This window comes from Podarcis cretensis, assembly GCF_951804945.1.
Source record: "Podarcis cretensis genome assembly, chromosome: 16".
NCBI classification, from domain to species: Eukaryota; Metazoa; Chordata; class Lepidosauria; order Squamata; family Lacertidae; genus Podarcis; species Podarcis cretensis.
In genome coordinates this window covers 40,985,039-41,011,407 of record NC_137186.1, presented here as the reverse complement: position 1 = coordinate 41,011,407, position 26,369 = coordinate 40,985,039, and the positions used below count along the sequence as shown (strand labels likewise).

Genomic DNA, 26,369 nt, shown 5'->3' with positions numbered 1-26,369 from the left:
TATTCAGTTGCAGCTCTGCATTCCAGGCTACCCATACAGGAAGAAAGCACAAGAAGATGAAAGTTTCCAATAGCTTTATTTTCTCCAAAAAATAGATCTCTCCCCTAAAATCCCCCCCCCCATTCACATTAATCAATTTTCTTTTTGCTCCCATGTAATCTAGACAGGGGAAAAGTGCAAGGACGTACAAATTTATTTCTTTTTGACCTATATCCATTCCTTCAGTTTGGAAATGAACTCTAAAGGACAAAAATTAAGGAAAGTGCAAAGGGAAAGAACTGGCAGTGTGCCATCTAGTTCACAGGTCAGAGCGCCTTCCTCGCCCCATTGAATGCTGGGGATTCTATCGCCCGCTAAGAATAGGAACTGGGATATGTGCAAGGAAGGCAGCAGAAGACCTAACTTGTTTAAATCCAGCAAAGATGGGGGGATGAAATGAAGAGGAACCAGGGCGGAAGGGGACAGAAAGGGAAGGAATCCTACCCAGAAGTCACTTGCTTTTTCCATTGCCACAACTTTAGGAGGCCCTCAAAATTACCTCAGACTATCCAGGGCTTTGCAGGTCCCCAAAATATCTTCCCCCACCCCAGCAAAAAAAGAACTTTCACAGAAAGTGGTTATCATTATTTGCAGAATATCACAATCTTTACATTCCCTTTATCAGGGCATCCATATTGGAAGGAAGACTGAACAGAATAATAATTTATGTGGGTTTCTGTTCCCCTTCACAGCCTGTGCATGCATGAAATTCATTGGACATCAGCACTTTGGGTTGGTCATCGGATGCGACAGCCTTCCTGAGTTTCTCCCTGGGAGCCATAGGATGAATTGGCTTCCTATGAAAGAAGAGGGGGAAGTCAGTGCAAAAACAACAACGATACACAAGACAGATTCTCAGGTTCACATTCTGGCCCCAGGGGAAATTTCCTAAGCAAATTAGCCTGTAAGGTTCATTGAATTGTAGAATCTTAGAATTGGAAGGGATCCCAAGGGTCATCTAGTCCATAGCTGTCAACTTTCAGATTTGAAAATAAGGGATCAGCAGCCTCACCTGTCCCAGGGACAGTCTACGGGATATCTAACAATCCGGGGAAGGAGGAGGAAACGGCGCTGGAATAAGGGAATTTCCCGCCAAAAAAGGGAAGGTTGACAGCTATGGTCCTGCAGTGCAGGAATGACTCCTACAAGGTTCTACAGGAGCTGCACTGGCTAAGGCAAAGCAACACACTTTCAAAAAGCCCAACCAAACTTTTCTAATAAGCTGGCAAAAGGTTGCCAATAAGGCAATGAACCAAGCCCTCTTCCCCCTACTGTGCTCCAAACTGATCAAGGTGCGCTATTGTGATTTTGGGCTTCCCAGAGGCATCTGGTTGGCCACTCTAAAAACCACATGCTGGACTTGATGGACCTTTGGCCTGATCCAACAGGAGCTTCATATGTTCGTCTCTAAAAACAATTTGCTGTAATCTAGCAATACCATACGATACAATAATCTTTATTCTCATTGTCCCATACAGAACAATGAAATTGAAAAAATCTACATCAGACATTCAAAAACCAACAAGCCTGCTATCCCAACTATCCCAGCCTGGTTAGCCCCTAAAAATGTATCTTTACTATGCCTTATAAAATGCAAGCAGCTGAAATCAAGCCCTTTTTTAAATTAAGAACACCCACCACAAGTCTATCTACTTTATGGTAAATATTCATTCCCCATGAGAAGCTAGATAGCTCTAGCCTAATATATTCAAATGGCATTTATCTGTAGGAGCCACATTGATCAATAGGCTGACGGGAGCATCTGGAAGGCAACAGGTTCCCCAGCTATAAAGGAAAAGAAAGTGACTAACATCCAATTAAGCCACAGGGCCATTTGGCCAGAAGCCAAGGTGGGAATTTGGTATTATAAATGTTTTTTTAAATTCTCACAGTGTCTCACACAGGAAATCCTAGTTATATGGTGGCACCAAGAATTGTTAGCAATCCTTAATATAGTTTCCAAGCTTCTTTTAGGGGAAGAAAGAATGGATGTTCCACATCCATATTTATTCTTTTCGTTCTGGAAAGACAGAGAGAGAGAGAGAGAGAGAGAGAGATGGAAGGAAGAAGAAACAGATAGAGAGAAAGCTATGGGAGCAAATCCTAACACAAAGCAAACTTACCAAGTCATAGTCTTCAACATATTTGTATTTCTTCTCTCTATAATAATATTTTTTCTTCATGAAATACAGGACAATGATATCACAGAGGACTGTCGCCTAGTTGAGATTCAAAGGCAAAGAAGAGATTTTATTTATTTTCAAATGTTGACGTTTCTTCTAGCACCTTATTAAAAGGAAACCAGTTGTGAGGGAGAATAAAGGGCTTACCACACCAAACAGGGCTAAGCCAGATCCAATGTTAATCATCGTAGGAATGATATCAAATTTTCCTGCCTAAAACACACACAGATATACACAAGTTATTCACAAGTCCTTTTTCTGATAGCTCTCCTATTCATTTATGGGAACTTTCCAACGACAGGTGGTGTTGGACTCCAATTCCCATCAGCCCCAGCCAGCATGGGCACTGGTCAGGAACAACGGGAGTTGTAGTCCAACATTATCTGGGAAGGGCACTAGGTTGGGGAAGGCCGGCTTTATGGCATTTGTTTGTAAGAAAAGGATGGCCGTTCCGTGACTGTCTGAATTGTTCCATGTCTCTGGTGGTGAAACCTCCAGCGCTAACTGGTGCAACAGAACATTCAACAACTCAGGAAGACAAAGACATTGGACACACACAAAAATTCACAGTTTCTATGAAAGAGAAAGAAATTGAGTGGAGGAGGCAGGCGGACATACTTAAACCACCAACTAGAAATGTGGTCACACGTCACAGAATGTATTTAAAAGCTGGGTCCCAGAAAGTTGAGGACAGCAGAATTATTCTGACTGGTAGCAGGTCAAAGGTCTTGGGTACTCTTGCTGGAAATGCCAGGGCTCAAACATGGGGCCGTCTGTTAAATGAGATTTGGGTTCTCTCTCCCCCCTCTTAAGGAAACAAAGCAGAGGGGTGCCATGCATGCCTGGTGCCATCTGAGGGTCGCCGCCCCTGCAGGCAGGCCAAACTCAGAGGCAGCTGGCCTCCTTATGCCCTTTGCAAAAACAGGTAGCTACCTTGCCAAACACCATGATATCAAAGCGGATTCCATAGGCCTTGATGAGCGTCCGGGAGTCTCTGCCACCAGCATTCTTGTAATATTTAGCAAATCTGTTTGGGAAAAGAAAAAGGAGAGGTGGGTGTTGTCCTCCGAGCAGCCCATGACCTCCATACACACCGCCCAGGCTTGTGCCCCAGGGAGGTCACGTAAGTGCTGCTCTAACTGTTGTTTGACTTCACCCCTAGAGGCGCACTCCATTGTCTCTCGAGACAGATGGATGCAAACAACTGCAAATCTTCAGGGATCTCATAACCCAATTAGAAAACCTGGTGTGTCTGCTCCAGAGCTGCTTCACACACACATTCATGTGGGTCACTGGTCCAGAGCAACTGGTCTTCACCGGTGCTCTGCATCAAGTGAAAATGCTCACAGGCATCACGGTAAAACCAGTACAATTAAAAATCAACAGCGTAAGCCAACTCTTCCAACAAATCACCACATCTAAACAAACACTCTCTTCACCTGCGCCAGACATCAGACCCTGCACCAAAAGAGTTTGACTTGAGTAGAGGCTATACCATGGTGGGTTCCCACACCTGGTTACCCCAAATCACCCTACCTGAAATTGTATCCTGGAGAGACGGTGTGGTCAGAATCCTTGTTGTCGATACGACGGAAGGTGTACTTTGGCAAACAATGAGAGGCAGCCTTGTCCAAATTACAGTTCCAGCTGATCTGCAGCCCCATCACTCCACCCTGTAGAAACCGAAACGGTGCATTCAATTTAAATTCAAACAGCCCTCATATGGGACATTGTTCATTTCCTCCCCCCATGGTCATGGATGCAATTGTCTTTTACAGCAGACCCATGCACAAACTTTTCTACAGAGTGTAGTGTACACTGCATCCAACATAACCCAAGTCAATTTTGGTACAAAAAAAGAGAGTGAGGGACAAGTTTCTAGGTCTCATTGATGCCAAAACACATTGCACCATAAAATGCAGTTATTTATTGAAATTATTTACATCCCACTTTTCAGGATACAAATCCTTCCCATGTGGTTTATGAACAATATAATCTCAATGCACATTCTCAAAATATAATAAAGCTGCTGTCATTTGTCTCCGTCCACCAGTTTGCCTGAGTGTTCTGCATGCAGCTATAAGGCTTGAGTCTAGCAGCAAAGTTTTACGTTTTTAAAACACACTGACGAAATCTAAATGGAAGGGGTACTTGCAGACTGACATAATTGTAAAGGTTTTTCTGCAGCTTGTTTCAAATGTTCAAAGCACATTAACGTGTTGTCACAATGATTATTCCAATAGCTCTGTAAGTTTGGTCAGTACTATTATCCCAATATTACAGATTGGAAGACTGAGGCCTTAAAGAACAGCACAGCTTGCATAAATCCACCTTGGCAAGTGCAGAGCAGTTCTGAACTGGACACTTTTAAGTTTACACTTTGCATGGCTGAACCAAGTTGAGGAGTTAGCAAAAAGAGCCTTTTGGAAATGCAACTGGCAAATGTGACTGGAAGCAAAGCTCATTGTTTGAAAGAGGCCTTGATCTTGAGAAGATAGCAAGCCCAAACAAGGAAAGTTAAATATTTGCTCCATTAATCGCATTCCTTATAATGTGCATCTGCCAAAGAGCACCATTTGTACAAACTGCTACCCAGCTGCCCTTGTTCAAATATGCTGGATACTCAAGAGGAGGGGGAAGAGGTTGGAAACAAACATTAAACAGGAAACGAAGGCTCTCGTGGTGCAGCTGCCGCCTTGTGGGGCTTGCTCAGAAGTGGACTCACGGGGCAGCTGCCCCACAGGCTTCCCGCTCTCATTGCGGATCAAACCCCCCCCCCCCATCACGCAGGCCGACCCCACACTGCCACAAGGAGGGGTGAGGCCCAAACCCCATCCTGAGGCACAGAACACACGGGGGCTTCTGACAGGAGAAGCTGCCACAGAGAGGCCCCCTGCCTGGCCAGGCAGTCTCGCTGGAGGCAGCCTTAAGGATCACCACCACACGGCAGGAAGTCTTAAGGACTGCCCTTTCCAGACACCAGCCGGCACTTGTATACTGAGAGCATCCTTTAGGGCCCTTCTCTCCAGGTGCCCCCACTACCTGAAGAGATGCTGGGTCGAGGGTCTTCTTGGCAGCCCACAAGTGAGGCATAAAGCAACTGTTCTCCTGCACTGGAGGCTCCCAGATTCTGGTGTCGCAGCTAATGGCCTTTGCACAGCAGACTGCACTCCATGGTCAGTTTTGCTTATCATCCAGGCTATTATCATAGTGCAAGGACATGAGGAAGCCCTGGAAGAGCCTGTGGAGTGGAGCTGATAGCAAGTGGGGCCTGGGCAGGGGAGGGGTCTGTGGCCTGGCCAGAGCCCCAGGGGCCAGTGGAAGGAGCGCCTATGTCTCACAGCCCAAGTTAACAATACATGCTATGTGCATATAGAAAATTTATCCTATCTCTAAAGGAAGATAAATCTAAGTATTTTTTAAAAAAATCTAATTCGCAACTCTTGCACTCAGCTCCAGATTGGATTATCAATCTTCCCTTCCTGTCGTATTTTCCCACCACAGATTCTAACCAACCTCAACAGCCATCTCTTGGAAATTCTGACCAGCAGATTCAACCACATCACGGAGGCGGAAAATGGGGCAAAAGGGGTCCGTTTTGGAATTGTATTTGCAGTTCTTGAGGTATGATTTACTTATGTTGGGGAGGATGTTTCGCCTGGGTGGGGAAGAAGGGAGAGATTCCAGAGTTAAGGTCATCTAGGGAACTCACTGGGTGATATATCTATTAAATTTATATCATGCCCTTCTGCCCAAAGGGTGCAACTTCCTGTATACTGAACTAGAAACACCTGCCTTGCCCACTCCACATAAAGATGTTGTTGTCTAGGAAAGGGGGGGAGGGTGGTTATCTCTGGCAAGCTTTTGAAATGAGAGCATGAGCATAAGCCATCTCTATTCATTCTGCAAACTTAATCCTGGCTGAAAGCCGCTGCTGTTCCACAATGCCGGTGTTAGGAGGAGGGCAGTGGCTCATGCCAAAAGTCCAAGGTTCAATCCCTGGCATCTGCAGGCAGGGCTAGAGAAAGATTCCCCACCTGAAACCATGGGGAGCCATAGCTAGTCAGTGTAGGCCACACTGAGACAGATGGACCAGTGAGCCTGGCTTGGTATAAGGCCACTTACTGCAGTCCTAAGAACAGTAGATGCAGCACCAGCAAACAATGGCAGTAGGAAAGCAGCTCCTGGGAGGAAGGGTCTCCCACTGACAGGCTCTTGCCCAAGGGAACCCGGAAACCTAGAGCCAGTGCCACCCACAGACATCTCCCGTCCCACCCTGCCACCTCCATGCTTGACAAAGCACTGCCGAATTCTTCAGTGCCGTGATTTTATATTGTGACACAAATAATACAAGGACTGATTCTTTTCCCTGCTAGCACAAGAACCCAACAACTTGTGATTAATGCTCCAGTGAGCGCAGCCCAAAGACGTTAGTGATGGGGGAGGATATATACGCACTTAGTGAAGTTGAACTTGGGGTACCAGATGTTGTTCTTTACCAGGAGGGTGAAGTTTGCGGCATTATGTAGGAAAGCTGGTCTGGAGGGGATTGAGAAAGGACCAGGGGATGGGATGGGGGAGGGAGGGAGGAGAAAGAGAATGTCTCAGTGGAAACGTGCAATTTCACTTTATGCCTGACAATCATGGCTAGCAACAAGGCAACAATCCAACAATCTCACTTCAAAAAGGTGGTCTGGCCCCCCATAGGTCAGTGCACACTTTGCACACATAACACCCCAAATTCACTCAGGCAGGGGTGATATCCAAAGAGGGTGACCTTAGATAAAGCCTTCCATTTATAGCACTGCAAGCCCGCCTGCCCCCAATGCCCCCTGAATGGCCCATTCAAACAGGCCTTTCTGCCCATGCCAGTGTGGCCAGAGGGGGGAATGCTGAGCATTCCACCCATGGCTATGGGGGAAGGAAACAATGGCCTTTGGGACCAGGCCACAGCAGCGCCAACCAATAAACGCTGCTTCCCTGAAGGCCTTGGAAAGCAAAGGCCGTCAACGCCATTTAGCTCCAAAAGACGTCTGAGCGTAGCTACCTGGTGGAAGTATCTCAACACCTAGCCATGTTTGGGGTTTTTTAAAGCAACTTGCTTGTTATTTTCCCTCCCGCAAGACACTCACTTGGGAATATGTTCATCCTCCTCCACTGGACACCAGGCAAAGACCTCACAGGTTTCTTCGGTGGAGTTGTATGGAACACACTTCCCAGTCTGGACACCTGAAGGGATACCAAGAGCGTCCTCATCAAACTCTTATGCTAACAAGAACTATGCTGCCTCAGGACTCTCCTTCCTTGGAGGTTTTTATGCAGAGGTTAGATGGCCATCTGTCACGGATGCTTTAGCCGAGATTCCTGCATTGTAGGGGGTTGGACTAGATGACCCTTGGGTCCCTTCCAACTCGATGATTCTATGATTCTGGGTTTTTCTGCTGCCACATGCGTAAGTCAGGCTTCAGACTTAACATCTGCCTATGAAAGGTAGGCCAGAACCACCCTCTTCTTGCAGAGGGCGGTGATGGTGTTTTAGGCTGAGAGAAAATGGCTTGCCATCAGGGAAGTGTGGGGAATTAGGGGGCGGCAGCATCCAACTGAGTAATCAGCATTCCTCCCCTCCAAAACCCATAACAAGTATCTACAGATGAAGTCAATCACACCGTTGCACAATATCCTTGAAATCTGCAACATACAGTTCCCGCTTAGAAATGCTGCCCTATCTCTATATTTTCAGATCTCAAGGTCAAGATTTTATCAAAAAAAGTGAGCAAAATGATTAGCAGGCACAAAGAAGACCACACCAGCTCCTACCATTGCTGTGTGTCCCAACGTATCCTTCCGTGCAGTTTTCGCTAGAATGGCACCGTGTGGTTTTATCTGGAAACTGGAGAGGAAGAAGATGGTGCAGATAAACAGAAAGGCAGTGCTTGCCATGCCCTCTCCCTCCACCCCGTGGCCTCCAAAACTAGCGCTTATGCAAGGGTTTGCATGGGGGCACATCATAGAATCACAGAATCATAGAGTTGGAAGAGACCACAAGGGCCATCGAGTCCAACCCGCTGCCAAGCAGGAAACACCATCAGAGCACTCCTGACATATGGTTGTCAAGCCTCTGCTTAAAGACCTCCAAAGAAGGAGACTCCACCACACTCCTTGGCAGCAAATTCCACTGTCAAACAGCTCTTACTGTCAGGAAGTTCTTCCTAATGTTTAGGTGGAATCTTCTTTCTTGTAGTTTGGAGCCATTGCTCCGTGTCCGCTTCTCTGGAGCAGCAGAAAACAACCTTTCTCCCTCCTCTATGTGACATCCTTTTATATATTTGAACATGGCTATCATATCACCCCTTAACCTCCTCTTCTCCAGGCTAAACATGCCCAGCTCCCTTAGCCGTTCCTCATAAGGCATCGTTTCCAGGCCTTTGACCATTTTGGTTGCCCTCCTCTGGACACGTTCCAGTTTGTCAGTGTCCTTCTTGAACTGTGGTGCCCAGAACTGGACACAGTACTCCAGGTGAGGTCTGACCAGAGCAGAATACAGTGGCACTATTACTTCCCTTGATCTAGATGCTATACTCCTATTGATGCAGCTCAGAATTGCATTGGCTTTTTTAGCTGCCGCGTCACACTGTTGGCTCATGTCAAGTTCGTGGTCAAAACAAAAAAGCTGCTTCTGAACTAGTTAATCCACTATGCTTGGATTCATTGAAATAAATCAGATAAGTGGGAGCTAACAAGAACAGCTCTTCACTCAAAGAAAGGAAGGAAGGAAACAACGAGAGAAAGAAAGAGTCAGAATTCTGCACAGAGGCAAATTGGGCAATCTACATAAATTGGGGTATGTGCTAAAAACACTTTGATCCAACCAAGTTGGCAAACACCACAATTTAAAACAATAGTATGCAGAGAAAAAAGACGGGAGGAGTTATGTAGGTCATCTTCCTTTCTGATTGGGGGTGTCATACAGTAGTACCTCGGGTTATAAGCACATCAGGTTACAGACTCCGCTAACCCAGAAGTAGTACTTCAGGTTAAGAATTTTACCTCAGGGTGTGGGAGAGGTACAAAGATCTAATAGAACAAAAAACACCTTGGTGGCTATCCCCAATTGAAGCTTCGTTACTCAAACCGCTTGGCAAAAAGGGGAAGTGGCCCACATATAGAGATCTACTGAGGGATCAAGAAGGGAAATTGAAATTAAAAGAGTTTGAGGAAATCAAAGACCATTTTCAGAGTTGGCTACACTATAGACAACTTTATGAGATGTATAAGGAAGATAATAAGAGTTTAGTGATACAACTTCCAGATTTCAAAAGGAAGTTATAGAAGAAGAAGGGAAGCTGCTGAAGAAAGCATATAGTATTCTGCTAGAATGGGAAACAAAAGATGAGGAGGTCAAATCAGTCATGATTAAATGGGCATAAGATATAAGACATAACATACAATTTGAGGACTGGGAAAAATTGTGGGAAGTAAATCTGAAATTTACAGATTGTTCTCTTTTGAAAGAAAATTATATGAAAATGATGTACAGATGGTGTATCACACTAGTACAAATAGCAAAAATGTACAAAACCGGGTCAAATATATGTTGGAAATGTAAAGAAAAAGAAGGTACTTTTTATCATATTTGGTGGAAGTGTAGAGAAGTTAATTTTGGGAGGGAAATGATATATAACGAATTGGGGAAAAAAGTTTAAAATGAAATTTGCAAAAAAACCAGAAGCATTTTTGTTAGGCATTTTGTTAGGACAAGACCTGCCAAGAGAAATAAAAAACCTATTTATGTATGCTACAACAGCAGCAAGAGTCTTGTTAGCACAAGAATGGAAGAACGAGGAAATCCTAATGAAAGAACAGTGGCAAGAAAATTTGATGAGCTCTGCAGAACTGGCCAAGTTGACATATAAACTGCGTGACAAGGACAATCATGACTTCAAGGGAGAATGGGAACTTATTACAAACTACTTAAAAAGACAACAAAATGACTTGGACTCTTTGGCAGGTTTTGAATAAACATCCACAAATTTATTAGTTGAATATATGATAGACAAAGGCAAGGATATGTACAATTTTATAATATGCGGAGAGCAATATGTGCAAAGAAACCAGAGAGGGGAGCTGAGGGAAGTCCTGGGTTGGGGGGAGGTGGAGGGAAAAAATAATGTAATTGAATATTTGGATTGATAAATTGTTATGTTGAAATTGTTTAATTTTTTTTTTTAAAGAACTTTACCTCAGGATGAAAACAGAAATCTCACGGCAGCGGCAGCGGGAGACCCCATTAGCTAAAGGGGCACCTCAGGTTAAGAACAGTTTCAGGTTAAGAACGGACCTCCGGAACGAATTAGGTTCTTAACCTGAGGTACCACTGTACAATTAAAAACCACCTTCACAAAATATTTCAAAGTCTGATAAAAAAACTAAAACCAACACAAACACACTTCTAAAACTGCAGTCATTTAGCATTTACTACTGCTGGGTCCCTGGGCATTAAACCCCCTAAGGCCCAGGTCAAAAAAACCAACTTTTCTCTGGTTTCTAAAGTTTACAAATTTACGTAATTTATTTCCTAAGGATTTCAACCCTCTTTCCCTCCTGAGGACCCTGCAGTGTTTGCTTGTGTGCTGCTGGTAGCTACTCCTACTTTTATCAACAGGCTGGCTCCTCCCCAAAACACAAGCAGCCTATTAAAATCCTAATTCCCCAAAGATGGCGTCCCTACTTTGGCCCTGGGATGTAAACTGAATGGCCAGCTTCTCAACTCTGCTCCCGAAATTGCACAGCATTTTCTTTATGGTTTCAGACAAAAGACAAATGAATTCTGAACATTGAAAGCTTGATGTTAGTGGGAACCTACCTCTGCACAGAGTCCTTGAGTTTGATTCTGAGTGATGATCATGTTTGTCATGATGAATATGGAGTTCTCGCCCTAAACATGTGTACAAAGAAAAAAGAATGAGTTCAGCTTCACACAGCGATCTGGATTGGTGGTGTTTCCCAAGGAGAAGCCAAATAGGATCAAGGCCTAGCTCGTTTTAGCAGAAGGGGAAACTTTGATTGAAATGTCCTTCTGTGGGGTACAGGAAAAGGTGGTTACTGCCCACTTCCCACAAACCAATGGCTCAGAAACTGAAATGTGATCATGGGCATCTTAGCAGCTCAGAATGAAAGAGCAGTAGACCACTGACCATCAGCGCAGTTTCCATTAGAAGCTGAAAAGCGAATTGTGAGTGGAAGCAAGAAAACTTTTTGCCCAGGAGCTGAGGTCAGGAAGAACAACTTGCTGCTAGGTGAAATAACTGGGCATCCCATAGAGTGCCAGAGCTTATTGCACCAACAGCATGAGATCATCATCAAGATTTGGAGCTGGTCAGACTGAGCTGGGGTGACAATCTGGAGACAGAAGGTGAGGCAGTGGAAACCACAAGCCAAACTTTTGCTTACTGATCCCTTGTTCAAGTGCAAGTTTGTACTTACATCCCTCCCAATGGGACAATCCTGCCCACTGGCTGACAATACAGTTATCAAATATACATCATCAAAATATATACAAGGTAACAGTGTCAGCAAGAAGGTTGACAGCATTCCAAAAGCCTGGATAAACAAAGAGCTTTACACCTTGTGTCTCAATTAGGTCAATGTGGGGATAACCAATTATGCTTTGGAATTCCCTAAATTAACTGAGAATGCCTTGTCTTCTGCCTTCATCTGCACACCTTAATACAGTACAGTGGAACCTCGGGTTGTGTACCGTCCTCCTTATGAACGCTTCGGGTAACGAGCTCCGCTAACCCGGAAGTAGATGCTTTGCCCCAGGATGCGAGCGGAAGTCACGCCATTAGCAAAAGTGCGCCTCAGGTTAAGAACTGACCTCCGGAACAAATTAAGTTCGCAACCAGAGGTACGACTGTACAGCAGAACCTCTACTTACGACTGCCTCTACTTGGGTCCGATCCAAGTTGTGACAGCAGCAAACCCAGAAGTAAATACCAGGTTTGCCGCGATTCGCGCATGCGCAGAAGCAGCTTTTGCTATTTGTGCACACGCAAAAGTGGCTGCCGCTGTCTGCACATGCGCACAATTGTGCTTCTCCCAGCGACCAGTTTTGCCTAAAGGACGGGCTGCCGGAACGGATTATGGTGGTGAGTAGAGGTTCCACTGTACATGGATAGGGAAGTACTGAAGAAGGTACTTAGGTCCCAAGTCATTGCAGATTTGGTATATGATTCAATGCATCACCTTGAATCATTTCCAGAAGTCCACAGGCATTCAGTGTAAGGATTTAATGAATGGGTTAATGTGAGCCCCCACCCCCATCACATAGCCAGGCAGCAACATTCTGCCCCAGCTGCTCTTTCTGAGTAGTCTTCAAGGGTAGCCCCATGGAGCAGATCCCACTTCTACCACCAATTACTGTAGCAGAACCCTTGACTATATACCAATTGCTGTGGACCCAAACTACGTACACACTCTATAAACACCACCACAGGTTATCTTTATGGATTTTGTGTGAGGGAAAACTTTGGTACTTGGGGGACTCAGGCAGTTGAACAAATAAGAAAGATTTATTTAACAGAACAAAGTGGATAAAACAAAGGATGTCTCAGGAGATAATGTTCTTTCAGAAAATAGTTAACCTATTATCATTTATACCAAATCTAATGGATGCTACAGGCACAACTTCTTTTAAACTTCAGCTGCTTATGTTCAGTTACTTCGCTTTAGGTAGATGTTACAGGTTTTTAGACTAGATGGCTTCTTTCCAGTTTCACTTCAGTTCCTTAACTCATTTGTTACAAAGGTGTTACAGCTGAATACTTTGGTTCTTAAGCAAGGTGGCACTTTTGACAGGATTCTTTGGGGTGAGCCACAACTGTATAAAGTGTTATCGTAGCACATAGTAGGATGGCATGGATATCTGGGTTATGATAAAGTGAAAATACATAAAGGATTTCGCAACCACATTATCAGAAAGGCAATATTTGAAGTATGGGAAAGAAATAATAAAAAACTTTTGGGGCCGAAAAACCCTTGGTGGTTATCACCAATGGAGGCAATGGCTGTTAAAAGGAAAAATATGGGTACCAATTGGCAGACATATAAAGATTTACCAGAAGAAGAAAATAACCAACTGAAATTGAAGAAATACGGTATGTTAAAACAAATCGGTATAAGCTGGTTGCAGTACCACCAACTCAATGGTGTTCTGAACATGATAAAAAAAGAATGGATTTGACAAGATAATATCTGATCTAGTTAAAGAACTTCTTTCAAATGATAAAAAGAATGTATATTACAAAATTGGCATCTAAAAGATGAAGAGTTAAAGGATATAATGGTAAAAGGGGCCTAAGATTTCAGCTATAATATAGAACTAGACAAGCGGGAAAACCTTTGGGAAAATGATATTAGATTTACGGCATGCTATACGATTAAAGAAAATTTTCTAAAGGTGATGTATCGGTGGTACCTGACTCCTGCAAAATTGGCTAAAATAAATTTTAAAAATAGTAGTAAATGTTGGAGGTGCAACCATAAGGATGGGAATCTATTCCACATGTGGTGGACGTGTCCCAGAATAAAAAATTCTGGGACACGATATATGAAGAATCAAAAAAATTATTAGATACACTTTTAAAAAAAAAAACCACCAGGGTTATTTTTATTAGGAATCTTTACAACAGACATCCCAAAGGACAAAAAAAGAAGTCAGGATCGTGATTACAAAATATTGGAAAAGTAACACATTGCCAACAAAAGAAGAATGGCTCTTAAAACTAAGTGAGTATCTGGAACTGGCTAAACTCACAGAAATAACAAGAAACCATTCAAATTAGAGAATTAGGAGAGGATGCAATGTTTTTATAAATTATATGAAAAAAGATGGTTTCCAGGACTTCGTTCGGCTTAGTGTAAATTAAAATTCCACAGGAAATTAGATTGTTTCTCCACAGTCTTGCTAAGACAACCAGAAATACGAGTTATTAAGAACCGCATAGGGGTAAGGGAAGTCAAGATATAAATCAGGGCATGAAGCATGAAGTCAGAAAAGGAGATATTGTAAAAATAGAAGAGAAGGAGGCTACTAACAGGAATAAGGACGGCTTGTATTCCTTACAAAGATGTGTATATGGAACTGTTGTTCTTTTTTAAAAGTTTTTCTTTTTTCTTTTTCTGCATGTATATGTCAGAATAGTTGTAGGTTATGTTAAAATTTGTAAGTTTTCTTTTTTTCTTTCTTTTTCTTTCTTTTTCTTTTGTATATGTAATATGTATATGTTAATAACATTCAATTTTTAAAATGTGTTATCATAGCACTTCAAATGTATGTATGGTGTGAATGTGGCCTAAGAGGGGTTAAATGTTTGTTGTTGTTGTTGTTGTTACGGTAGATTTTTATTTCTATACCAAACTAATATTGATCCAAGTATAAATGCTTTCATACATGCTTAAAACAGCAATCAAATACGATTGTTTAGGGAGATGACTCAGTCACAGTGCGAACAACAAGGAGGAAGTGTGGCTCCCAGGAAGCCGCAAGCTGCAGAGATCAGAGGCCGGGGCCTAAAACAGGAGAAGTTGAGGTTTAGCCAAGAGGAAAGACTCAGCAGAGCTGACCTTATCATTCTTTCACAACGGCCGTAAAAGAGAATCAACAGAGCAAGCTTACACCCATTCTGCCTTGAAGCCGCAGCATGCAAAGACATATTGAACCGAGTTCTATGACAGAGAAGAAATTATTCCACACAACAGTGTGCCAGGAAGGGCCTGGCAGCTATTTGCAAAGTGTCCTCTTGGATTAGATGAGGTTGAGGTTCTCTCAGGTCCTGCCTTGAGCTTCCCTGAGGCATCTGACTGACCACTGTGGGAACAGAATGCTGGACTAGATCTGGGCCTCAGGTCCATGGACACCAATAGCGCCCTCAAACTACAACTCCCATTGGTCCTCACTGTTGGCACTGGTGGCCCCAAACATCTGTAGCAGGGGTTCAGCAACCTAAGGCCAATGGGGCACAAGCGGCCCATTGGGTTGTTTAACCGGCCCATGGACCCCCGCCGCCCACTTGGTCAGCTCCTGTGAGCTGTGCTAAACTAGCGCGGAGCAGAGCGGGGACCGCCTTCCGCGACGTTGGCCGGCTTCCCATTGGCTGAAGGAAGCTCCTGCAGCCAATGGGAAGATGTGCATGCCTCCTCCGTGCCGGAAATAGCGTTTGCACATGCATGAATGTGTGTGCACATACTCCAGCCCACTGCGGTATCTGTGGGACCGTGAACAAAAACTTTGCCGACTCCTGATCTGGAGGCTATCAAGACTGGGAATGTTTGGTACATGCTGTATCCCACAGGCTGCAAGCAGCAGACATGTTTTCTGAGATATGCCCTCTAAACAAGGCCTGAAGCCATCACCATAGAGCAGGGATGTCCAACAGGTCAATCGTGATTGACTGGTCGATCCCCGGGAGGTTCTGGTCGATCGCTGTCAACCGTGGGCTCCTTTTCCTTTGCAGTGGCATAAGAACATTGGCCCCGGCCTCTCTCTCCATCCTCCATTTTTGCTGGAATGGAAGACGCAGTTTTTGCTGTGAGGCAGATTGTTTCCCTAGCAATCTTTTGGTGAGTGACTTTTCCCCTTTCCCCTTTACTCAAAACAACTTTGACCTGAACGCTCCCCCCAAAAGGGGTAGATCACTGCCAGTTTTTATTCTGTGAGTAGAATCCAGTCTCTCCATTGCATTTTGGCTAAGTGGCCCAAAAAGATAACAAGGTCAGTGACATCAAAAGCCTCTGAAAGGTCCAGAATCAACAAGGTTGCATTCTCCCTGCTTCTCTAAAACATATGTTTTTTCATTGTCCTATATTGAAAGACTTTTGGCAGAAGGTAACTGAAACCATCAACAGACCTGTACGGAACAACCTTACATTTACAGAGCAAAATATTTTCTTGAATTACATACCCAGCACATGGAACCTTACAAAAGGACAATACGAGTGGACTCTCTGTGCCCTGACCACAGCAAAAAGACTGGTTCTGATGAATCGGAAAAATAAAAATGTGGCTCCCTTCTATGATTGGATTGAATACCCACTCACAACATATGAACAACTTGCATATAAATGCAGACTTGCCATGGACAAATTAAATGATATTTGGAACTCATTCTTACAAATACAGTGGTACCTTGTTTTGAGTCCGGGATCCGTTCCGGAGCCCCAGACGCTCGATGAAAAGGACACTCAACAAAGCGCAAATGGACGCTGGACGAGGCAGACTTATATGGAGGCACCACTGTACTGTAATAGGTTAAGATCTGGTGAAGTGCAATAACAACATTGTAAAAGTTTGGGGTTTTTTTCCTTTCCTCCCTTTGTTTTCCCTTTTGCACGGGTTCTGTTTCCCTTTTTCTTTTTTTCTTTGCGTCTCACCATGTTTGGTGCACATATGGTTATGTACTTTTTGAACTTTCAATAAAGATGTTACCAAAAGAAAAGAAAAGAAAAAAAGTTGCATTCTGGTATAAGTTACCTACCCAGGAAACCAATACAAGTTCCGTACCAAACACAGGAATGAAACCAGGATGGAATGGATCTGAACAATTGGCTGGTTGGCCACCCCAAAAAGCAGGCATTTCTTATTAACACTCATAAAGACGGCCGCTGTATGTCTTAGGCTCTGTTTAGTCCTGTGATCTAATGGTCTCCTTTGAAGAGCTAGCAGGTAAAAACTGTCCCTGGTTGCTCTAAGGCAGAGAGACTCTTGACCACAAACAGGAAGTATGTGTCATACCCAGCAAATCCCTCATGAGATACAGCTCCTGTGTACATACCTGAGGTGGAATCACGTAATCGGCTACATCCCAAACTCGGAGCCCCAGCTCTGAAGTATTGGTCACTGTGACGCCCTTCACTTTTGTGGTCACCGAACTCACCACTGAATCTGTTTCTTGATAGCCCTTTTCCCACACGAAGACCCAGCTGCAAGAAGGGGGGGGGGGGCAAAACATCCATCTCAGAATTTAGGTTTAAGTAGGGTTGCCATTTTTCAAGAAGTAAAAATCCAGACACATTTTGGGGAAAATATTTTTTAGCTTATCCCCTTAGTCTTGCACAGTTAGGGAATGACCCCTGCTTGTAGCTTTGCTTTAGTATCAACTTTTTTTAAAGTACTCCCCCAAACTTTCCCAGCCATCCTTTATTTGTTTTCCATCCTGATTCCTTATTTTGGCTGTCATGCTAGCGAGTTCAGTGTATTCTGTCCATTTATACAGCCATTGTTCTTTTGCTGGTATTCTTTTTCTTGCCAACTTTTAGCATGCACTATTCTTGCGCTGTGGGTTAAACCACAGAGCCTAGGACTTGCCGATCAGAAGGTCGGTGGTTCGAATCCCCGCGACGGGGTGAGCTCCCGTTGCTCAGTCCCTGCTCCTGCCAACCTAGCAGTTCGAAAGCATGCCAAAAATGCAAGTAGATAAATAGGCACCGCTCCGACAGGAAGGTAAACGGCATTTCCTGTGCTGCTCTGGTTTGCCAGAAGCGGCTTAGTCATGCTGGCCACATGACCCGGAAGCTGGACGCCGGCTCCCTCGGCCAATAAAGCGAGATGAGCACCGCAACCCCAGAGTTTGTCATGACTGGAGCTAATGGTCAGGGGTCCCTTTACCTTTACCTATTCTGTGCTTCTTTTGATAACATTTTGTTAATTTCCCAAAAAATAATAGTAAAATAAAAATAACAACAATGCATAAAAAAGAAAAAGAAAACATCATAGACAAATTTTTAAACCATTTTTTGCTTGACTTCCCTCCACTCCCATATCTTGGTTCCATTGTTTAGTACTCGTTCACACATGTCCTTAAAGCCTTGTATTCTTTATAATCCAATTTTAAACCTTCTTCATCTTATTACAAGTGACTTTTAATAGCATGCACTATTCTGGCCGCTGCTGTGGCAGAAATAAATAAATTGCATACCACTGAGGGGAGTTTACACTTAACTAACTGAGGTTCTGCCGCGCCCCCCCCCCCAACATAATGCCTGCCCCCCAATAAATCCTGGCTATGCCCACGCATACATGTAAAGTATACTCTTCCCCCAGCCTGGAAAGAATTGTGGGAACTATAGTTCATGATGGGTGCCGGGAACTGCAGCTTGGTGAGGGGTAAACTAAAGCACCCAGGAATCTCAGGAGGGGGGCAAAGCGCTTTCAACATATGGTGCGTATGCAGCCAACATCTGGAGAAGCACAACTTCGCTGCAACAAACTCCTTTGTAAGTAAATCCTATTGGACTCCAGAAGGGCTTACTTCCGAGTAGACACCTACGGAATTCAAGAGGACTACTCTCCTCTGGCAACAAGTGAGTTGCCCTACTACACTTCCCCGCTTCTGGGGAGGAGGATCACGTTGGTGGGGAAGCGAGGTCCGGGGGTCTCCTCCCTCGCTGGTCAGCAACCGGGGGCCCCTGGCCCTTGGCCCCTGGGCCCCCGCCTTACCCGATGACGTAGGCCAGGATGGCCAGCTGGACCAGCCGGTTCATGAGCCCCACTTTGCGGCTCTTGATCAGCACGATCCGCGGCGTGTCGTACTCGAAGAGGAAGCTGTACAAGCCGGCGCACGGCTTGCCCGGGCCGGCCATGGAGCCAGAAGGGGCGGCGGGCGGCGGCGAAGAAGAAGAAGCAGCAGCGCGATCCCCGCGGGAGGCAGCCGGAGGGCTTTAGAGAGGGCGAGTCCCGCCGCTCCGCCTCCCGGTGGCGAGTGCGAAAGAGGCGTCTCCCTTCCTCCTCCTCCTCCTCCTCCAGCGCCTGCGGTCGGATTGGGGGCAAGGAAGCGGAGGCGCTGCTCCTCCTGCCGCGGGCAAAGTGCACGGGACTCCGGGAGAGGAAAGGAAACGGGAAAGGAGAGCTTCGTCGGCGGGAGGACCCTCAGGCTGGGTCTCATTCACACGCTTAGGCTGGATGAGGCCCTAAGCTACTGACGGTAACGGGGCCCTTTCTACGTCCAGCTGTCCTTTGTCAACAACGAATTGTCACTGTTTTTTGTGTTGAATATATGCTATAATTTATGGACCTAATAGGTATCTAAACCCATTTGCACATGCAGAATGTAGGCACCCTATATACAGAAATGAGCAAACCAGTGATATTTTAGGGAGCAGGCTAGCAGGCGGGGACCATGGCTTACTTACATGTAAGATAGCTGTCAACCTTCCCCTTTTTTGCGGAAAATTCCCTTATTTCCCGCTGCTTTCCCGGATTGTTAGATATCCCGTAGACTGTCCCCGGGACAGGTGAGGCTGCTGATCCCTTATTTTCAAATCCAAAAGTTGACAGCTATGATCATAGGAGCCTACACAACACACAAACACTGTTGCTGTATGTAGGTTTTATTTTATTTTTTATCTTATAATCTGGAAATGTACACCCAGGTTTTTTTTTAATTTTCTGGGGGACCCCCAAGAGAGTGGAGCCCTAGGCTATAGCTTGTTTAGCTTATACTTAAATCCAGCACTGGGTTTCCCTCCTCCAAAGAACTCTGGGAACTGTAGTTTGTTAAGGGTGCTGGGAGTTGTTAGGAGACCCCTGTTCCCCTCCCAGAATTACAATTTTGAGTGGTTCAACAATCAGTCTGTCTTCCCAAACTTCTTTGGGAACTGTAGCTCTGAGAGAGGACCAGGGCCGTCCCTAACAACTCTGCACCCTTCGTGACCTACACTTCCCATGAGTCTTTGGGAGAAGCCATGACTATTAAAGCGGTATAACAGAACTTTAAATGTACAGTGTGGACACAGTTGATGCAAAAACAGCGCACTAATGGCGGATATTTCCACTTGGTTGTTTTTTTTCTGAGATCCTTCCCCAACATTAGCATACTACTGCCATCTGGAGGCTCTTGTTCAGGAGTCTTGGATGAGGGACCATCAAAAGCTTATTATATTTAAAAAAGTTTGTATTTGTTTTTAAAACTCTAAAAAGAAATACAATTGTCCTGGCAAGTGTACAATTATGTATGGCATAGTATATTAAACATACATCACATTGCTTCAAAAGGTCTTGCTGCATCGTTCCATGAGTGCTTGGTTTTCTCCCATGGTCTTCCCATCTCATGTCCCAGTGAATAGTTGCCATGCATCATCTACTACACATTCTCACCAGATACTCTCAAAGAGCTCTAAAGAACTTACCTGGAACTGAGTGAAACACAGAGGCTTATGGAAATCCACAGTTATGTCACTGGGGCCTTCCCCTAGAAATCTGATGGGGAATTAATACACAAAATACCTTGCTTGTGTATAGCTGGGAAAACCCCAGCAGAAATCCTTTTAATAGGACTGGCCAAAATGTCGCAAAAGAGTGGCACATTTGTGACATTTTTGTTTGTCCTAATAAAGATACTGCAGAACCGTTAATTATTTTAGGTCCGTCCCCACCTTCTGGACCTTTGCTTTCTCTCTGCCCCACTTTATATATGTGGATCTGAAGCTGCTGTTCCTGAGTCTCCAGTGGAGCCTCATTCCCATGAAACCACCTCAGGGAACAGGTTGGAACTCTTGAAGCCTCTCGCTGCTTGGAGGTGGGGACGGGGGGCAAAACAGTGTTTTTAAATGTGAAGCATAGTAACAAATACCAGTTAACAATACCAGGAAGCTAAATTATAATGCAATTGTGTGGCATGGCATATAATACCACAGGCATGCAGTGGCATAGCGTGGGTTGTCAGCACCCGGGGCAAGGCAAGTAATTTGCGCCCCCTAACCCATAGATTTGTGCCCCCTAACCCTAACCCCCAGATGTTGCGGCCGGCCCCCCTTGCACCCCCCACGCTACGCCACTGCAGGCATGAGAAATGGTTACACACAACACTAACTCAAGACTGCCCTGTTTCCCACAATGGCGCAATGGCGAGTGCTGTGCACCTAATTCTGAAACTTAAGAACTAAAGTCCCGTCGGATGGCCAAGAAGCGTTTCCAGACCTGCAGCTTGTTATTTATTCTGAAATAGCCAAATAACCCAAGTTATTATACCATAGGGAGACATGCAAAATTTGTATATTTTCATATTGTTAGGCTACCAACATCCAGATCAAACTTCTTTTCAGAATGAATAGCGAGGAGAGCTGTGGAGAGGCGTTAGATATTTATTGATAAACCTCAGACCAGAATGTTAGGGACATTCCCACCATAAAAATACGGTGTTTGATGTTGTGTTGATGTTCTGTTGCAAGCTGTCCCAAGTGTGTTGTGATAGTTGTGGGAGGGAGGGAGATACGCATCTGATAAATACGTGTGTGTATGGAAATAGACAGACAGACAGACAGACATGTTGTGTCACAAACTGCTTTGGAAAAACTCTGCTCAATATCAGGTTACAACAATTAAAAACAGTGTTAAAAATAGTTTGAAACAACTTTTTAATTTTTTAAAAATTACAATATAAAATTCAAAGTGATTGGAAGATAATACAAACATGTAAAAATCGTAAATTAAAACACAATAGCAACATTGATCCCACCAGTTCCTAAGCAAAAAACATTGTAAATCAGTGCAGAAATGTTAGTGCAGGCCTATGAGGCAAAAGGGTACCCTGCTGAACACACAGGAATGCTTTGCAAACTGGGCGAAGGCCAAGTTCCTGGTTTTTGTTACATTTCAGTGACTAGAAGGACTAACATAAATATGTAGAGGCAAGTGGATAAGTAAAATGTTCTTGGAGACTATTTTTTTGTCCATGTCATCAAGCCTGTGTCCGCAGCTCGAGAAAATGGCAGGGGCAGGTTCACAGCAGGAGGGGGGAACTTGTGGGCCTTGTGGCTCCAACCAGCCTCAGGCCGCAGGGCCAAATACAGCCACTGGAAGCCCAGCAAGGTTTGGAGGGCTGCAGCTTCTCTACCACTCTTGCTGTGAGGGAAAAGCCTTGCTTTGCACACCCTCAACCATAGAAAACACTTTGGCAAAATATACTTGAGTCAGTTGCATATGCATCACAGTATATGATAGTCATAGAATCATAGAGTTGGAAGAGACCACAAGGGCCATCGAGTCCAACCCCCTGCCAAGCAGGAAACACCATCAGAGCACTCCTGACATATGGTTGTCAAGCCTCTGCTTAAAGACCTCCAAAGAAGGAGACTCCACCACACTCCTTGGCAACAAATTCCACTGTCGAACAGCTCTTACTGTCAGGAAGTTCTTCCTAATGTTTAGGTGGAATCTTCTTTCTTGTAGTTTGGAACCATTGCTCCGTGTCCGCTTCTCTGGAGCAGCAGAAAACAACCTTTCTCCCTCCTCTATGTGACATCCTTTTATATATTTGAACATGGCTATCATATCACCCCTTAACCTCCTCTTCTCCAGGCTAAACATGCCCAGCTCCCTTAGCCGTTCCTCATAAGGCATCGTTTCCAGGCCTTTGACCATTTTGGTTGCCCTCCTCTGGACACGTTCCAGTTTGTCAGTGTCCTTCTTGAACTGTGGTGCCCAGAACTGGACACAGTACTCCAGGTGAGGTCTGACCAGAGCAGAATACAGTGGCACTATTACTTCCCTTGATCATACAGTCCCTGGAAATACCATGGGACAAAGTCCTCTGAACACCCAGTTTTAATTACCGGTATATACACAAGTTTATTTGTTTGTTTGTTTGTTTGTTTGTTTGTTTGTTTGTTAGGTCTCTGCTGTAACCCCCAGAAACGCAGTAATACTGTAATGAGGCTGGTATCTGATACTCCTGAAGTCTCCTCTCCCCATTCAAAACCAGACACAAAGAAACAGAGGGCTTCCCAGTGGAAATCAGCAAAGCTCTCATCTCTCATACATGAGCCTTTGCTGTGGCTTGAGAAAGAGAGAGTTAATCTGGTCTTTCCTTTGGGTAATAATGGTAAATGGCCCCCTAGCCATTAGGTCCAGTCGTGACCGACTCTGGGGTTGTGGCATTCATCTCGCTTTATTGGCTGAGGGAGCCGGCATACAGCTTCCGGGTCATGTGGCCAGGCCAGCATGACTTTTCTGGCGAACCAGAGCAGCGCACGGAAACGCCGTTTACCTTCCCGCCGGAGCAGTACCTATTTATCTACTTGCACTTTGATGTGCTTTCAAACTGCTAGGTTGGCAGGAGCAGGGAGCTCACCCAGTCACGGGGATTCAAACCACCAACCTTCTGATTGGCAAGTCCTACACTCTGTGGTTTAACCCACGGTGTACTGACTGCTTAAGCCTGCCAGGAAGATCTGGATCTCCTATTCCAGGTGTGCATTGAAAAATCTGAGGACCAAAGAAGGTTGTGTTTTAATGGCACAAGCAGCAACAAGGTCTGATTTAAAATTAAACACCAATTCAACTCCCCTTGTTGGCTCTTGTCAGGCAGGGCCAACACCTTTTGGGACACATTTGGAATTTTGAGAAAGTGCCCTAGGCACCAGGCAGAAAGTGGCTGTTGTGGGAGCATGGCATAAGACAAAATGGCTGCCGTTTCCAACACACCAGGAAGAGACACAAGACCACAAAATGCTGCGAGTGTTATCTCTTACATGACTAGACAAAAAGAGGCACCTGCAACCAGTCACTGCAGCAGTTCCTCAGAGAGAGAAGCTCTTTGCAATTCTCTATTCCGAACATAACAGGGAGAGGAGGTCCCCAGTCTTGGCATTCAATGACATGTAGGCATCTTGAAGGGGTGGGGTTCAGTGTAGGGGTTCATACATACTTCTGCTTGTCCTGCTGCTTTCCCCCAGGAAAACCCAATGCTTACCACTGAGCAAACGTCACCTGGTTTTTCTGCAGTGTGATGCTTGCTCCGTCCGATTCAGGGGTAAACAATGGCTTTTCCCAGTAGTGGGGTAGGAGAGCTGGGGGGGAAATCGCATCTGGCAACCAATGCACCTCTTTGGTTCCAGATAGTACAAGAGTACACGAGTCTCTCCTGGGAAGCTTAGTTTAGTCAGAATCAAGTATATATTTAGTTTACGCTAAATACTGTTACAAAAGTTGTGTGCCTGCCCATCTCTCTGCTGAGCAGTGGCAAGAACGCATGGGGTTCCAGGCACTCGCCCAGGGTCTGTGGTCCTTTGGAGAATTGTGACACGGCGTAGACCAGGGGTCGGCAAACTAAGGCCCACAGGCCAGATCAGACCTAATTGTCTTCAGGATCCGGCCTGTGGACTGTCCATGGATTGGCGTGGGAATTCTGTTTGTTTGGGCTGCGCCATCCCCCCCCCGCACTATTCCATTCCCCCCTCCTCCCTCACCGCGGCAGTGCCTCCTCCCTCCCTCCCTCCTGGCTTCTTCCTGCCCTGCCTAGAGGAGGAAAGGGGCTGGGCTGAGCAGCCCCTCTCCGAAGCCAGCCCTTTTGTGCCATTCATCTTCCCTCTGCCGCCCTGGTGCTCCTGTGGGCCAGAGAGCAGAGCGGATGAGCTTGTTCTGCCTACCCATGAGACGAAGCGGTGGCAGCAGCAGCGATGGTGGCAGCAGACCCAGGGAAGGTAAGTGCAGCGGCAGGGGAGGAAGACTACTTGCCCCCCTCGCCTCTTCTTCCAGCTCCCTCCCCCCAGTGCCACTTGTCCAGCCCACCACAAGGTCTGAGGGACAGTGGCTAAATTTTTTTGCCAACCCCTGGCGTAGGCTTTTGTATCTTTAAGAAATATGGTTTATTCACCTGTTTACACTTTCAGTCTGCATGGAAAAAGTCCAGAGCCTACAGCATGATCATCTCAAGAGTGACTTGTACCTCACAGCAGTGCAGCCGTGGAGTCCAAGCGATCTCTCCCAGCCAGCCTTCAAGATGGACCTTTTCAACCCTCCTTTCTTCCTCCCAGAAAACCTTAGTAAAAAACTCTTTTCCTGTCACCTGAAATACACCCACCCCACCACCTGGGTAACATCTGACTCCCCAGGCCAAAGGATTCCTCTCTGATGGCCCTTCAACACCTTTTGTCATATTAAGAGATTTGCTCTTCACTAACCCAGCCAGGCTGGTCTCCATAAGCCAGCCCAGGGATACCTCTGCAGCTGGTATTTCTCCCTTCACATCTCAAATAATCAAAATCCTAGCATTTATTAATTTCTAGGGTATGGGGGTCTCCCTATACGCTATAAACTATAACAGTACATTACTTCTGGTAAATGAGTCACTATAGCCACCAGAGAGCTGTGAAAATTTGTGTCCCAGGCTTTTTAGACTCATCTACTCATGTATTAACTGAAACCCAAGGGGCACATTGGTTGCCAGATGTGAAATATATTGGCATCATTTTCAGCTCTCCTGCCCCACTAGAGGGAAAGCAGCAGCACAAACGAAAAATCGCTTGGACAAGTGGAAAACCTCTTGGACCCCATGCTTTCTAGGCACTGGACAAGGAGAAGTGTGGATGAGCTCAAGCCAGCACAAACAGGTCCTGAACAGCCTCTTGTGCATTTCTTAGGAGATATTTCATGAGACCTTTTGAGGACACCATAGGAGGTACTTAGTGGTGGGCACACGCATCCGTGGGCACCGTGCTGGCAATCCCTAAAAGCAACACACAGAAAGGAGAAGTTTAACTCTCCCCAACCAACACAAAAAGCTAGGGATAACTGCAGAACACAGGGTGGGAATCTCTGTCTGGGTGGGAAGGCTAAACTTCCTTTTCCTCTGCAATGTGGTCCCGTGCCTGGTATTTTGCTTTCAAAAACCCAGCTGTGGCTGCTTATTGTGTCATTACAGCTGCCTTCCCCTATTCTGGTGACCCCAGGAAGTTCCGATGCTCCCTAACCAGAAAAGGTTTGTGGGCCGAATCATTTGGAGGGCACCAGGCTGGGGGAGGCTGTGTCAAAGTCACATCTCGTTTGGCTCTCAGAAAATACAGTGGTACCTCAGGTTACAGATGCTTCAGGTTACAGACTCCGCTAACCCAAAAATAGTACCTCAGGTTAAGAACTTTGCTTTAGGATGAGAACAGAAATTACACAGTGGCAGTGGGGCGGCAGCGGGAGGCCCCATTAGCTAAAGTGATACCTCAGGTTAAGAACAGTTTCAGGTTAAGAACGGACCTCCGGAACGAATTAAGTTCCTAACCCGAGGTACCACTGTAGATTTAGGGAGGCTGAGGCTGACACCTTGCTTGACCTGTGGTTCCCAAAATCTGCTTTATTCTCACCTGTGACCTGCTTTCATC

General features: G+C 45.3%; 1 protein-coding gene and 1 long non-coding RNA gene across 3 annotated transcripts; one reads left to right on the top strand and one right to left on the bottom strand.

Annotated features, from left to right (window-relative positions):
- Window positions 1-59: 59 nt before the first annotated feature.
- P2RX4 (purinergic receptor P2X 4) lies at window positions 60-18,921 on the bottom strand. 2 transcript variants are annotated; one of them, XM_079957801.1, is made up of 12 exons: window positions 18,718-18,919; window positions 17,054-17,201; window positions 11,086-11,157; window positions 8,040-8,112; window positions 7,355-7,451; window positions 6,681-6,761; window positions 5,739-5,880; window positions 3,759-3,895; window positions 3,156-3,249; window positions 2,370-2,435; window positions 2,163-2,258; window positions 60-836 (listed from the first exon to the last, which is right to left on the bottom strand). In XM_079957801.1, the coding sequence occupies exons 1-12, from the start codon at window positions 18,858-18,860 to the stop codon at window positions 777-779; spliced, it is 1,209 nt and encodes a 402-aa protein (XP_079813927.1). In that variant the 5' UTR covers window positions 18,861-18,919; the 3' UTR covers window positions 60-776. The 2 variants fall into 2 exon arrangements, with proteins under 2 accessions (XP_079813927.1, XP_079813928.1); XM_079957802.1 differs by lacking the exon at window positions 11,086-11,157 and having other exon boundaries at window positions 18,718-18,921.
- Window positions 18,922-19,746: 825 nt separating this feature from the next.
- LOC307205454 lies at window positions 19,747-21,188 on the top strand. Its single transcript, XR_013834007.1, has 3 exons — window positions 19,747-19,765; window positions 19,892-20,919; window positions 21,066-21,188. It is a non-coding gene; the product is annotated as an uncharacterized lncRNA (long non-coding RNA).
- The last annotated feature ends 5,181 nt before the right edge of the window (window positions 21,189-26,369 follow it).